The following is a 14,471-nucleotide window of genomic DNA, read 5'->3' as shown; positions in this document are numbered from 1 at the left end:
ACCTGCAATTCATCATATTTTGGTGCAGCAGAATCAATAGATGTTCTCACTAGATGGAGAGCACTTGAATCATCTTTCAACGCAACAACTAGAAAAGGATGATAACTGGATACAGATGAGGCATGTTGCAAAATGGGATGAACAGTTACTTTCCACCCATCCCTAAATGTGGAAAACAGCAATTCTGAAATGCCATATTGAAATGTCTCAGTTGCAAAAAAATAACATCTATTTATAATTGCTGGACTCTTTTAGAATTAGTTCATTTATTGGGATTAGAAAACATTAATCATCAACCAAAAGAAAAATTCAAGTTGTACAGAACCGCAGAGAAAAGGCAATATGAAGAGTAAACTCATAAAGACTGCAATGCTCTTCCTAACAAGGGCAATAAAACATAATCATCAACTCAATAGAATTTGCACATTTCATAATGCTGTTTATGTGGTAGGGTCATAACAAACCTATTACGTGTGTCTGAACTAGGCTTATGCAAACATATTTTCCACCTTTTCTAAGCACTCGCTTTACCTGTAGGTATATGCAACAGTTCTATCAAAATTCCAACCTGACAATATCAACTAGATACTATCTTAATTTTACCTAAGCTGCTAAAATCATATGATGAATAAGAAATTCACAAAAGAGATGATCCAAATATAATCATTTTTTAAAATAAAGCTTATTTTAAGGATTAGCAGAGACCTCGGTAAGAAATTGAATCCCCAATTTAGGACCCAATTTTGGTTCCATTAATGCATCCAAGCCTCCTTTATCTAGAACAACATCAAACGTCCCATCGGAGAACTGCTGCCAAAAAGGTATGCAACCCAATAAGATAAGCAACCCAATATTCACAATTAGTTACAGTAGAAAACATTCCCTTGTTCATTTTCAAGTTAAAGCTTAGTGCAATGAAAGGATTGCTCTAAATGTAGACCTAAAAGCTACCATATGAGAATTGCCTGTCAATCAATCGCCATCTGATAGACATTAGACAGCTTTCCAGGCATGTGAAATGCTTGCAGAACCTGCAATCCTCCCATCTTTTTGGATAACATATGTTTTATAATGTGGAACAACATGTGTAAGAATGTCCGTTTGGCAGCGGGAATACAAGTGGAATAGGCATATGTAAATTCTTAAAATTTTGAATTTTTCGATTCGATGCACCAAATCGGAATTGGAATAGGAAATAAAATAGGAACGCGTATTCTAATTTTAGCCCAAAAATGAGCTTTTGCAATTCAACCTAAATAGGTGGAATTGGAATACGTATTCCTATTCCAATTTTATTTATTTTAGAAAACATAAATTTTTGGGTCCATGAATTCCCCATCAACCAGAGAATAGGAATATGTACCCCCATTTTCTATTCCAGAATAGCTATTCCTATTCCCATATTTCTATTCCCGCAGCCAAACAGGCCCTAAATGTTTTGTGAATAGTAGTATTGGCAAAGTTTATATTTACCATTAAGGGTACAAAATCCTAATGGTAGGATCATTAATTGCAAAATTGCCAAATACTCACATGATTCATGAGTAATGTTCTGTGCCAAGATCTTAACCTTGAACTCGCCAACTTGCAGGTTCAAATTTCAACAAATCTATAGACCAATGGGTAAACATGAAAATACAGAAAAATGCTGTAGCAAAATAAAATTTCTACCATTTAAAGTAATTCAACCCATGCAGGCACATTTGTGCAATTTTAGAGAAGTTTTTGGCTATATATGAAAAATGGCATGCATCCTGAAGGTCCATGCAGTCTCAAGGGCCCTAATTTGAGCTTGGCACAAGGGAATTTATATGTCATTCCAGCCCTATATCATGCCTGATTAAAAATATTCAACCCATGCAGGCATATTTGTGCAATTTTAAAGAGGTTTTCACCTATATATGAGAAATGGCATGCACCGTGAAGGTCCATGCAGTCTCAAAGGCCCTAATTTGAGCTTAGCACAAGGGGCTTCATCCATCAATCCAGCCGTATATTGTGCCTGGTTATGTACTGCGGGCACTGCACCCCAACTTTACTGAGGGATGCCATGCCCAAACTCCCACACCAGATGCTGCCACAAACCCTCTGGCAGCTGTCACCTCCAGTTCCCCACTTTTGTTTTAAGAATGCCAAACTAATTGTTTTGGGCCCATGTTTTCCACACATGAGATTTGTCAAAATTAAAACATATAATTTATAATCAAGTGACACTGATAAGAATTGAAATCATTTTCTCATCTATACAGGAAGGAAAAATTACTTATAACATCAATAAATTCAGTTTTTTCATGTTTGTTATTGTTATAATATAAATTTGTTTGTTCTTCAACATTTAAAAAATTGAGTTTCTTGTAATCAAGTCTAGTAGAAAAAAATTCCAAAACAAATTAAAGGGTCAACAATTCCCCAACAAATTACAGGGTCATTTGATGTGTCTTGTAACTGTAGTTTGCATACATTTTATGTCTTTTAAGGAATTTAGAATTTATTTTTCATAGATTTTAAATTTTTATAGGAATTTAGTTTTTCTTTTTTAGTTGCTGCACTTTGCCAAGTTGCCAAGACCAAGCCAAATTTGGCTCTGCCATATTTTTGCCTGAGCTTGTACTTCAAATAGTAAAAAGTGAGTGTGCCAGATGGTTGAGGGCCAAGGCCTGTTTACTCTACAAAGGAAGCACGGTGCATAATCCATTGGGATAAGTATATATATGGCAATAGCACACTTCGGCACCTTCTCGCCAGCACATATTAGATGCATAGAAAGTGAGGGATGTCCCCATTTATGTTTAGACATCATGCACCTTAAAAACTAATTTGCTTATTGTTGGTAAACAGATTTTTCAGTTTAAAATTACATGATTCAGCCCAACAAAGTGCATGTGGCAAACTATTTCCAACAATTGAAAGGCCCTTCATATGCAACCTTCCTCTGCATTAAGAGGGGCAGCTCCCTCGTAAGATGTAAATTTTGGGTTTTTTAAAAATTTAAGGGAAAAACAAGTATTAAGATTTGTAGCACTTTGTTATTGCCTAAAGAATATACAAACTTCTTAACAAGAACTCATACTGATAAAGATTTAAACTCCATCATGAATACCAATGAACTACGCATACAGGCATTAAACGAAGCAACTTCAACTTTCTATATCACAGACACATTTTCAAGATATGAAGAAAAGTACTTGATCATATAGAATAGATTTTTAATTGACTATTTGCCTTTACAAGAGCGAGAGAGAGAGAGAGAGAGAGAGAAACATTATATGCGCATATGATAAACATAACTGATAAGAGTTTGAACAACCAAAGGTATTGAAAATACTCTTGGTTATTGATTTAGGATACAATGAGAGAGCGCATATATATATATATATATATATATATATATGTGTGTGTGTGTGAGAAATATACAATGAGAGCGAAATAGAGAGCAAATTTGAGGTGAATTGTATTTGAATGTTGAATAAAAGGGTCATTTTAGGGTTAGAAAGCAAAAAATATATTAAATAGGTTAGACCCACTTAAAACCTTGGTCTGTCTGTCGATCCTTGACAATTCGTGCCGGATTCATGCTGATCCAAGCAAGATCCTTGTTTTACACAATGGATTTGTCTGGATTTGCGGGCCGTGAATCCGAACGAATTAGGATCCAGATCCAGCCTCTAGGGCACGAATTCAGTAACTAAGAAAATACTTTCAAGTTAACTTGGTTCTCAATACATGAAGTTATACTGCTTCAATAATAAAGTTGTCCTCTCAATTCTGCAAGTTTCAAAAAGTACTTATACAAAGCAAAATGATCCCTTATATAGACTTGAGGTTAAGAACTACCCTTTTGTGGTTATAACTACCTCTCAATTACGTGATTTTGAGGAGGTTAATTAACATTGCAAAAATTAACCTATACAAGGAAAGCATCTAAAAACATGACTCAAGCCAAAATTATCAAAAATGCATGAAATATACATCAAATCACCACGACTTCTAGTTACTAGAATCCATCCATCAAGATGTGATAGATTTATTCTTCAAGGCCCTATAAGCACCAAGTATTGCTACCATCGAATCATAATTGGGAATGAACACATTTTCCATTCTAAGTTTGGTTGTGAGGTACTTGTCTTGGATCTCCTCCAACTCCTGTTGATATGTTGAAATGTTGCAATCCAGCAAAGTGATAGAGACTAGACAGAGCTTCTTCATAGTTTCAGCATCTGACATTTGATTCTCTATCTCTAAATGAATTCTGATAATGAAGGAATCTAGAAGAAATTGACAATCAAAATGTTGAAGATTGCTCATTTGTTCCACCTATAGTAATTGTGACCACTTCATCCGAGACTTTCACTTTTGTCTGTTCAAAAGCAGTTATCAAATTTTCAAATTTAGTGATCCCTTTGCTGACAACTTTTCAAATTCAGTGATCCCTTTGCTAATGTTTATTTCTTTCCAATGGATATCTTATTCCATATGTGCACCTAATTATAATTCTAATCAGCAATAAACTTTTCAAGGATCAGAGTGTTCACATCTACCTTTGACATCTCTTGCAATTCATTAGCTACTCCTTGCCAAGTGGTTTTTTATTCCTTGCTGATTTCAAGCTCTTTAGACATCTCTTATACTTGCACAATGATTTTGCAACGTATGTCCTTTCCTTTGTTTATGAACTTTGAAGCGTTTTCTATCATTCTATTTATCCATGCTTCTACCATCATGTTGTGAGACTTGTGTTTGTTTACATTCTCTACCACAATATGATCAAGAATACCTTCAGGACCTGTTGGAGTTGGTGAAGTAGTTATTGCCTGGGCATTAGAGGAACTAACTAAGTTAATGTATGATACCAACATTTGCACCTGCTCTTTGAGTTGTTCTTTCGACTTACTTTCCATCTTCGCCCTTTGTAATATTCGTGCCGCAAACAACTCGAAATTTTGAAAATCTCCTTTAGCAGTTGATGGACCAAGATCTACATTGCTCAAAGCAAAGTCTGATTCTATGGCTTCTTCTGCATTCTTCTCCATTATAGGCCTCGCTATTTCTACACATAAGTTGCCTGAAGTTTCATCAATGGCCAACCTAGACATCACCTTAGTTTTCTTCACTTCAGGCGATTTTTGGAGAAAGCCAGAAATCACATCAAATGGAGCCGGAAGCACTTGGACTAACTTCTTTTGCAGACTCGCTCACAGCCATGAAGGTGTAGGAGCCTAAGATGATACTTGTGTATTATCCACTTGATGCTCAGTGATCACCATTAAATCTTTGGTGTTCGATAGCTGGTTGTCCACCTATGTGATGTCGACTAGTGATATCTTGGGACGAGAAAAATCATGAGGAGAAACTACTATTGCAAGCAAAGAAGCAACTGGAACAAATTGTTCAACAACTCGAGGAGATTTTTGAATATTCTCATGGGTTTATTTCCTCCCTGATTCACTTTGAAAGTTTTACCTTTCAGCTTTGACCTTCTTCTCTTGACTGTAAATTCAACCTTGCATGCTTTGGATAAATCGAATGGCTGATTTGGATCTTCATCATCACCATTATCACCTACATTCAATTGTTGCATTGTCTTATCTGAAGTTGCTACAGGTGCCATACGAGATGATTCTCCTTGATTGTTGTTTCTTCTGGTAGCATTACCCCCTCTACCTTGAATTCTAGCAGTTGTATTTTTTATCCTCACTTTACTTACCCATTCTTTTGTTCTCTTGATGATATAGGCGAATCTTTCCTTCAGATTTTCCAATTCCTAAATAGACCAATCAATTGGTGGGAGTTCTAACAACTCGATTTTCTCGTCGTAGAAAGGATCAACCAATGAACATTTGTCATCTTCTATGTTTGTCACATAAATATCCACTTTGAAATCTATCATTTGCCTTACAATGAGCCTCATCCAATCTCGTTTCCTGACTTCAAAACCACTTTCAAAATCTTCCCAAAAGTCTTCTAGAGCCTGAAAGTGACCAAGGTCGGGAGTTAGCTTTAGTCCGTTGACAGCATAGCCTTTACTATCGTAAGGGAACCGCATGTATAAGGATATTAATTTATTTTGGTAATGGATCTCTTTATGTTCTTCACATCCGCTAATGTGTCACACCTGTAATGTTCAATGCCAATAGGAAAAGAGATCTCATCTACTCTCTTGTTCCTACAAAGCTTATTAATTTGCCTGATTTGCCCGCACATCTCGATCAAAACTAGTTTAAGCAAACAGATTTCCACAATCCATGAATATTGAAATGATTTCTGGGGAAGATTGTGTGAGAGTTTTTTCATCCCCAGAAATCTGTTCAACAATCTTCCCCAGAAATCATTTCAACAAAACTAGTTTATCATCAACAAACCTAGGTAGCATGAGGGGGTATCCAGCATAAGATGCCAACCAGATAGAAGTGAACTTTGGAAAGTGTATGAAGTAACTTCCGCACTTTTGAATTGCCACTGCTACTTATGGCAAAATTTTGAGTCTTGTGTTTCCTTGAAGTTCCCTGGCTGTTAACATAGTGAATGCATCATTCACTCTCTCTCTTGAAATAATGTAGCCTTTTCTCATACTGCAACTGAGGGTATTGATTATAAATGAGAGCCGCATCATCATATATACCCTATCTATTAAGCCTAGGCCGACTTTTCGTACTTGCTATAACATAGACGGTAAGAAGTCATATAGAAGTAAACATTAGCTTAAAGTTCTATGAGTTGTTTATGCAGGGTGTCACTAATAAGCTCTGCCCAAATCAATATGTTGCTTCCCTTCGCAAATCATGTTGATAAACAGAAACATCCAGTCTTCAAACTCATGCGAGTCCTTGAGTCCCACTATTCTACTTAGAAGGATTACCATATCTACCACATCTTCCTTCAATGATGACCTGTGGATGGACTTTGAATTGAGATTTACCTTTCCTTGGCTACGAGAACCATGACCTAGAAACAATGTTAAAGCACTGAATTTGATTTGCAACATAATACTCCCTTCCCATTCCCATGTCTATGTCGGCATATTGTTCTCCGATAGGCAACCAGAAAGCTATGGCAATAGAAACAGGATCCAACCAAACAATCACCTTATTATTTGATGCAATCACTTTTCTAGTGTTTGGGTGGTAAACCTTCATACATTCCAACACTAGATCGGGACATTGTGCCAAGATGGGGTGACCTCTAGCTCGAGCTAATCCACTTTCAAATATCTTTGTAGCTAAGGGAGTCTTCTTGCCACTTTCAAGAGATGACCAAAAACCTTGCAAGCTGACGCTTCCTAGGATAGTGTCACCAATATCAGGAAGAGTAAATTTTAGGATAGGAGCGCAATCTAGCCTTTGATACATATATTTCATCTTTTAAACTTTTTACTTCACTTGTTTTGCTCAATGGAACTAACCAAACACTTTCTCACACATCTTTATTTAGTACACCTGTCACACTTTTCACTATACTCCAATAGCTAGTGTAGAATTGCCCCGTTACATTGCTTTGTCTTTGCTTTTCGAAATTTCACTTAGAGAAGACCATGTTGTCATCACAAGTTTTCTTATTATTTGGAAAGATGATCCCCCACAAACAAGTATTGTTGATCCCTCATAATGATAAGCTCCATTTTCATCTACCCATTGGCCATTTGATGTAGCGAGTACTTCTCTCAAGTTGGCAGCAAGATGTGCATATCTTCTCTACAAAGCCCAAACACTTCATCAAATTGTTCACGGGCTTCTTTCTTGCTATGTTAATGCTCAAACAACATTCAAATACTCAAGACACCAAGTCCATTGCAGACATAGGTATTCAATCTTCAATCCCCTCTAAGCTCCTTACAGACGATTCTTTCATCACAAGTGACTTGCAGACACATATTCAAATGGAATAGATGATTCTATATTACTCATTTTATGTGCTCAACACCCTCAAATATTCTGCTTTGCATATTCACATCTATGATTGCATTGTGAGCTCAAATAGAGATGACACATTTGTCAATAACCTATGTGTGTCTAGAAGGCATTCTAACAAACAGTTCGCATGCCTTGCCTAGAGATCCTATTAAACATTTTATATATATTCTCACATCATGAATAGTATAAGCAACCTTTGAATTAAACAACACTAGTGCCCTATTTACTTCTCCAGTTATGATTCACCATCTAGCAATCATGTGCAGGTGGTGATTTCGTATAGCAGATGTGGGCATTTAATCAAATTCTTCTACTAAAATCTCTACACTTTATTCCTCACAAGCTGCATACAGTACCATAGACTAGAATAAGGCTTGGATCATTCCTTATACTCCTCGAGTGTTACATCCCAATTTTCGACCCAATTTAAAATGTTCATATAGCCGTTGAGGTTCACATGAAATTAGTTGACAGTTAAATTTGTTATAGTCTTGTGAAATGGTAAGATGGTTAGTCGTTATAATTTCATATGAAGATAACATGTTAGTTGATCAATTATCATGAATTCATGGGATTGAAAAGGCGATTAGCCGTTATGATTATTTATGATTATTAACTTGTTATGATAATATGATTTAACTGCGGAGAATTTCCTTGTAGGGAGTACGTCAAAGGGGTGGAAGCATTGTCAGAGAAGAATTGGGCACAGGAGCATCACCACCACTAGGCAAATGGGTCTGAATCGTGAATCACCATAGTCGAGGACCTAGCGACTACATAACAGGATACACACATTAGACATGCATGAGCTATTAAGTAAACATTTAAAATATTAATTATTTTGAACTTAATTAATGTGTACCTCGAATGGCTTTTGGTTGACTTTTCCACCACATCAATATAATACATATTTATGTACGTTCACAGATATAAATTAAAGGTGACATCATAGTATTATTTTTATACAAGATTTTATCTATTTAATACGTACATTTAAATGCATGTACAAGAAGATAAAATAAATCTTCCAAGATGAAACATATATTTAGATATACATATTTAAAAAGTACGACCTTGGATAAACATTTACTATGTGCCATCTTAATAAGATATATTTACGTGCAAGTAAATAAATATGTTTATAATATTCTTTTGATTTATAACTTTTAAGTTTTTTTCCATATTTATTCAATTCTTTATTTGAAACCGAAATGTACACTTGGCATATTATATCGGCATCCAAGAAGGCAAAACATTTCTTTAAGAGTTACGGCTTCTTGGAAGCTTGGAGGAATCAAATGCCTTTACATATATTTGGAAGCCGAGAGAAGTCGGATATGTATTTTGCCTCCACACGATTTTACTCCTGCATTTTCTTTCCACAGTTTTACTCCTTGTTTCTACACCCTTGTTGAAGGCAGAAATCAGAATCGTTCTAATATTGCATATGGATCGCTTTTGTGGGAAGCCTTTTATTATGGAAGCCATGAGAAACCAAGAAGTCATGAATCGAATTCTCCTTTCTCACAATATACCTCTGCATTTTCTTGTCATGTTGTTCTCTATCCTTCTTTACCTTTGCTGGAAGTCGTGATTGATAGTCACAACTGAGATTGCGTTTGGAATTACTCTCGTGAAAGGATTAGTTGATAGCGTTCAGCCCAGGGCTCTTTTATCTTCAAAAACTTCTAGGTTATGTGGTCGGTTTCCCACACTCAAATGAAACATAAAGTATTTTTTATCAATTATAACTGCATTCGTAATTACAGCGGTAAGATACAGTTCCAGAATATGCCGTAAATCATCTTTATTTAATATCATCGATTTGTTCCTCTTTAGGACAGAACTTCTTATGATGGGTCAAGACCAAGTATCCATGACATGATATCATATCCTTATTCTACCATTGAATGTCGGAATCAAATGGTATTTATTCTGCAAGTCTTAAACTTATATTTCTCAGTTCACAGAAATGTGATATGCTGGAAACATATAATATTCTTATATCAATTCAGGATCAACAGAAAGAGTTGGTTGCTCTAAGATTCAAACACCTGGGACACACCCAACTGTATGGCCAAGGAAAGGGGTGAAGAGGTGAGATCTACAATAACATGAAATAGAATCAAATGTGACATAACAATATACATTATTTTTAAAAGGAATATTTAATAGCTCACGCATGTCCAATTCATTCTCTGTTGTCAAGTTGAGTGATGTGTTTAAGTACCAGGATGCTCAGTGGCTGACAAGGTGTTCCATGTCTATTCCAGGTAGGGAGGGCCTTTCTAATTAGAGAAAGTGTGGGGATAAGGTCTGTGGTTGGGTGGTTAAGCCCCTGACAATGTTTCCCCTCTCCACAAGATGTTAGGACGTACATCAAATAAAGATAAGTTGAGCATTCAAACATTTATTGGTAACAGGTATTTTTACTTTTATGATATTTATAAAAGTAGAAGATATGATGGATTAATTTATATAGTTGAATTCAGTTATTTCCTTTAATGAAAGCAACCTTTCTCATCAATGTAATTGGTAACCATTTAGATTGGTTAACCTTCCAACTAAATATAGAATATATCTATAGGATTGTTGTTTCAATCTTTCATTTATAAGAATAATGATTATGAGCATATCTTCTAATCATATGTTATTGTCACAGTTAGCAATAGGAAGAAAAGGAATGGAACAGAAGTATCTAACGCCCCAAATGATACAGTGATATCTGATGTCCTAAATGATACAGTGATATCTAATGCCCTAAATGATATAGTAGTATCTGAAGCCCCAAATGATACAGTGGTATCTGATGCCCTAAATGATCCAATAGTAATGGATGCCATAATTAACACAGTAGTATGTGATGCCCTAAATGATCCAATGATAATGGATGTCCTAATTAATATAGTGGTATGTTATGCCCTAAATGATCCAATGGTAATCGATGCCCGAATTGATATAGTGGTATTCGATGGTAATTGTCAATTGATTTTGATATAGTGGTATTGGATGGTAATCGTCATCTGATCCTAAGAGGTATTTGTGGACTAACCTAGGTGTTTGCAAAAGCATCCCTAGATTGATTTCGGTTTCAAATTCCATGGTATGTAGATTTTAATTTTCATAGTAAATTCATTGATGGTCAGATCTATGAGATTTCCACAATCCATGAATATGAGTTTTAGTTTCTGGATTCGATTGTGTGTAGTTTTTTTATCATCAACGTTTCGGATCATACTGCATGATCCATCATCAGGATGCAAGAGAACATGAAGAACACAAAAAAAAATATGAAGTATCCTGATGATGGATCATGCAATATGATCCGAAACGTTGATGATAAAAAAACACAATCGAATCTAGAAACTAAAACTCATATTCATTGATGGTGTTTTGAATTGTTAATTATGAAATTTCCGTTTAACTATCTTCCTATGAAAATAAAGTAATCACTGTAATTCTTTGATATGTTAGTCGTTAGTTAACACCCGAGAAAAAGTGGTTGTTACATCGAGACTCCAAGTCCCCTACGCTAAACGCTTTGACACTCCAATATGGGCAGGCATCGAAAAAGACAAACCACAAATGCTTCAAAACTATCTATTGTTTGTATTGGAACGTTCTCTGACCGTGGGTTGGATGGTGTTTTTGGTACATTTGGCTTCATTGCTCCCATTTAATGGGTATGGTATATCCATGTTTAATCAGCATATCTTGTGGCCTATTTTCAAATGTCACTCTTAGTCATTGTTCTCCATGTTTCCTCAAACTTGATGCTCCACGAAGCCATAAGGTGATCCCCTTTGTATTTTGTCAAACAGTTCATGTACATGGTCGCCCTTGCTATGTGAATGTTAAAGACAACTTTCATATATTCAAAACACCAAACTCATCACAATTATGAGTTACTATCTTCATAACATCGTGTAGTGTCCTCGCAGGCTAGGTGTAGCTATTATCACCATAACGATTTGCACTTGAGTATCAATCATAACACTAGCCAATGACCCATTATCATTAAACTCAGAAGACTCGTGGTAGAATGTATTATAATCTCCTTCGATCATGCTTCTAGGCATAGTCTAAGTGTATGTAGTTTCAAACTTCTTGCAAATGTTAAGAGTCATCGCAGGTAACGCAGTGATTCATGCAATAGTGAGCTCGGGATTCATTCATCAATCAAATATTTGATACGCCGGTGGTTAATATTTTCAACATTGTGTCCTAAGATTGTATTAAGCAATGATGATGTGCTATGTCTCTTGGATTTTCTCTGCCTGCGAGCTAGAGATTGATATGAATAAAACTTTGCAACTGCACTTTTCTCCTATTGATGTTTTGAGCATTATTTGTTAGGTAAAACACAAGAAGCAAGTGTTTTGGCCTTTTCCAGAATAATGTTGGATTTGTCACGGCTTCTAATCTTTAAACCATTGATTCCATCCCTTCATGTCTAATATGCATTTTCCATCATGCACATGCCTTTGAGATGATTCACCTTTCAATTCTTAACCTTTATCAATTGGACAAAGAGGTTGATAATGGTCTCCAAAACACGTGTTTTGAGCTTCAATCTTAACCTTTTTGGTTTTTCAAGGTTAAGATTTAGGGTTCGAAACACGTGTTTGAGATGTTATGCTTAACTCTTTTTATAGGGATGAGAGGTTAAGATTTCGAATAGAAACGTGCATTTTGAACCTCTAACCTTAACCTCTTAAAATTTTAAAGGTTAATGTTGCCATAAAAAACATGTGTTTTAGCACCTTTCATTAACCTACAACAGCTTTTGATTCGGAGGTCGATTTCCAAAAATTCAAAGTGTTGGATGGAGCTGGGAACAAGCCGAAGAAATTGGAATTATAGAATCACTAAAACTTCGATAATGATGTGAACATTTTGATGCTCAAAGTTAGGTATGTTTTGACTCATTTTAGGCTCAAAAATGATGGAATTTCGGACACTTGATCTACACAACCATAAGACATATTGGCCTCAACGCAACTACTATTTCCCCAAGAGTAACCATAGATGACATGATGAAAATTTTAAAGTTCTCGTGTAAATTTGATACCCGGGCAACAAGCATTTAAACTCCAAACCAGCTTAAACTTAAAAATCTCTCCCGCTGCAAGCATATCGTAAATTCCTAACAGTGACATATCACACAATACCATCCTAGAATGAGTGACTGAATCTTAAAACGAATACTGCTACTATTGTGCACACCGACATTGACTCGTACTTCAAATAGTAAAATTGAGCAAACCTGATGGTGGAGGCATGTTTACTTCATACAGATAATACGGATTCAAATCGATTGGGATGAGCATATACGTGGTAGTAGCACATTTCGGTACCTTCTTGCCAACACATATTATACGCACAAAAAGCAGGGGGGTCTCACGTCATCCTGGCGTCGTCTAATTTCAAAGGCATTTAACCACTAAATCCTGCTTGTATAAACCCCACAAGAACCCTGAAGCAACCATACTGCAAAAGAATATATTTGCCACACAAGCATTCCATAATACGAAACAAAACATAACGCTTAAAACATAGAAAAACTTCAAATAAAAAGTGTACTCCATATCCAAATTCAGAAACATCCAGAAAATTCAGATAACAATGAAATGCGAAAAGGGCAGTCAAGTTGAATAAATTGCCTGCATATTTGTCATGTCCATAACTCTCCAGATCATGCTGGGTCGAGTCCGCAGGTACTTTCTGAGCATATTTCCGATGACCACTTTGGAGAAGTCGATATTTGTAATACGCTTAAATCCTGTGTCGTAAAGCTTTTCTGAAAGCTCAGAGTTTCCGCAGCCAGGAATGAGGATGTCCAACTCCAGTTGGGCATTGTTGGAACGGAGGTCACAATGTTGGGCGAGTGGCTCCGCCAGATTCGACCACTCGCCATACCACTCGAAGGGCTTGTCTGATCGAATTTTGAAGAAGTCGTCCCAGTTTTCACGACTAGTAAAGTCTTCAAGGGCTTTCATTAAAGTTTTCTGAGCTTCTGGAGCGTCCATTTTGCAAATACCAGGCTGTTTTATTTTCCTGATCTTTGCTTAAAGCTGGGTATGCTATAGAAACGTGTATGCGTCTCTATGTGTTTTTCAAACGGTAATGTTGTGTTTTTTGGGGTCCAAACGGTAGGCCTATTGTTTTTGTTTTAGATTCTAAGGCCAAACGGTATTGCTTTTCTTAATAAATAAATATTAAATTATCCATTCCATTTTGCTTTTGTTGTTTATTTTTAGGGTTTCAACAATCAAATTTAGTTCTATTTTTAAAGTGTAATGTTTTATATTTATCTTCAAGGTAAAATTAGGGAGTTTATAATCAAATTTACACCTGAAATTTTTTAAAAGGTTTAACTCATGGGTTGAGGGTGGTAATTAAGGGTAAGGCTAGATTGTTTCTGATTCCATTCTACATTTACTATTAAAGTTGATTTAGGATTTAAACAATTATACTTTTTCATTTTCAAGGCAAATTTCTAGTTGAAATTTTAGTACTTTCAACCTCTTTGTTCGTGTTGGAAAAGTCATAAATATTTTTTTT

At 35.8% G+C, this 14,471-nt stretch overlaps 1 protein-coding gene across 2 annotated transcripts in view; it reads right to left on the bottom strand.

Annotated features, from left to right (window-relative positions):
* LOC149532963 (S-adenosyl-L-methionine-dependent methyltransferases superfamily protein) overlaps positions 1 to 14,086 on the bottom strand; it is a 152,169-nt gene extending 138,083 nt beyond the window's left edge. Inside the window, exons 1-4 of one of the 2 annotated variants that reach the window (XM_089803209.1) lie at positions 13,571 to 14,086; positions 706 to 807; positions 465 to 531; positions 3 to 184 (exon numbers count right to left, since the gene is read on the bottom strand). In XM_089803209.1, coding sequence (XP_089659335.1) covers positions 3 to 184; positions 465 to 531; positions 706 to 807; positions 13,571 to 13,936 — 717 coding nt within the window. In that variant the 5' untranslated portion in view covers positions 13,937 to 14,086. The remainder of the gene's footprint in view (positions 1 to 2; positions 185 to 464; positions 532 to 705; positions 808 to 13,570) is intronic. The other variant, XM_089803210.1, reaches the window with a different exon arrangement.
* Between the last annotated feature and the right edge of the window lie 385 nt (positions 14,087 to 14,471).

The sequence above is a fragment of the Cupressus sempervirens genome, chromosome 10 (genome assembly GCF_028749045.1).
Source record: "Cupressus sempervirens isolate cs-2001-9-10 chromosome 10, ASM2874904v1, whole genome shotgun sequence".
NCBI lineage: Eukaryota > Viridiplantae > Streptophyta > Pinopsida > Cupressales > Cupressaceae > Cupressus > Cupressus sempervirens.
This window is presented reverse-complemented; position numbering and strand designations above follow the sequence as displayed.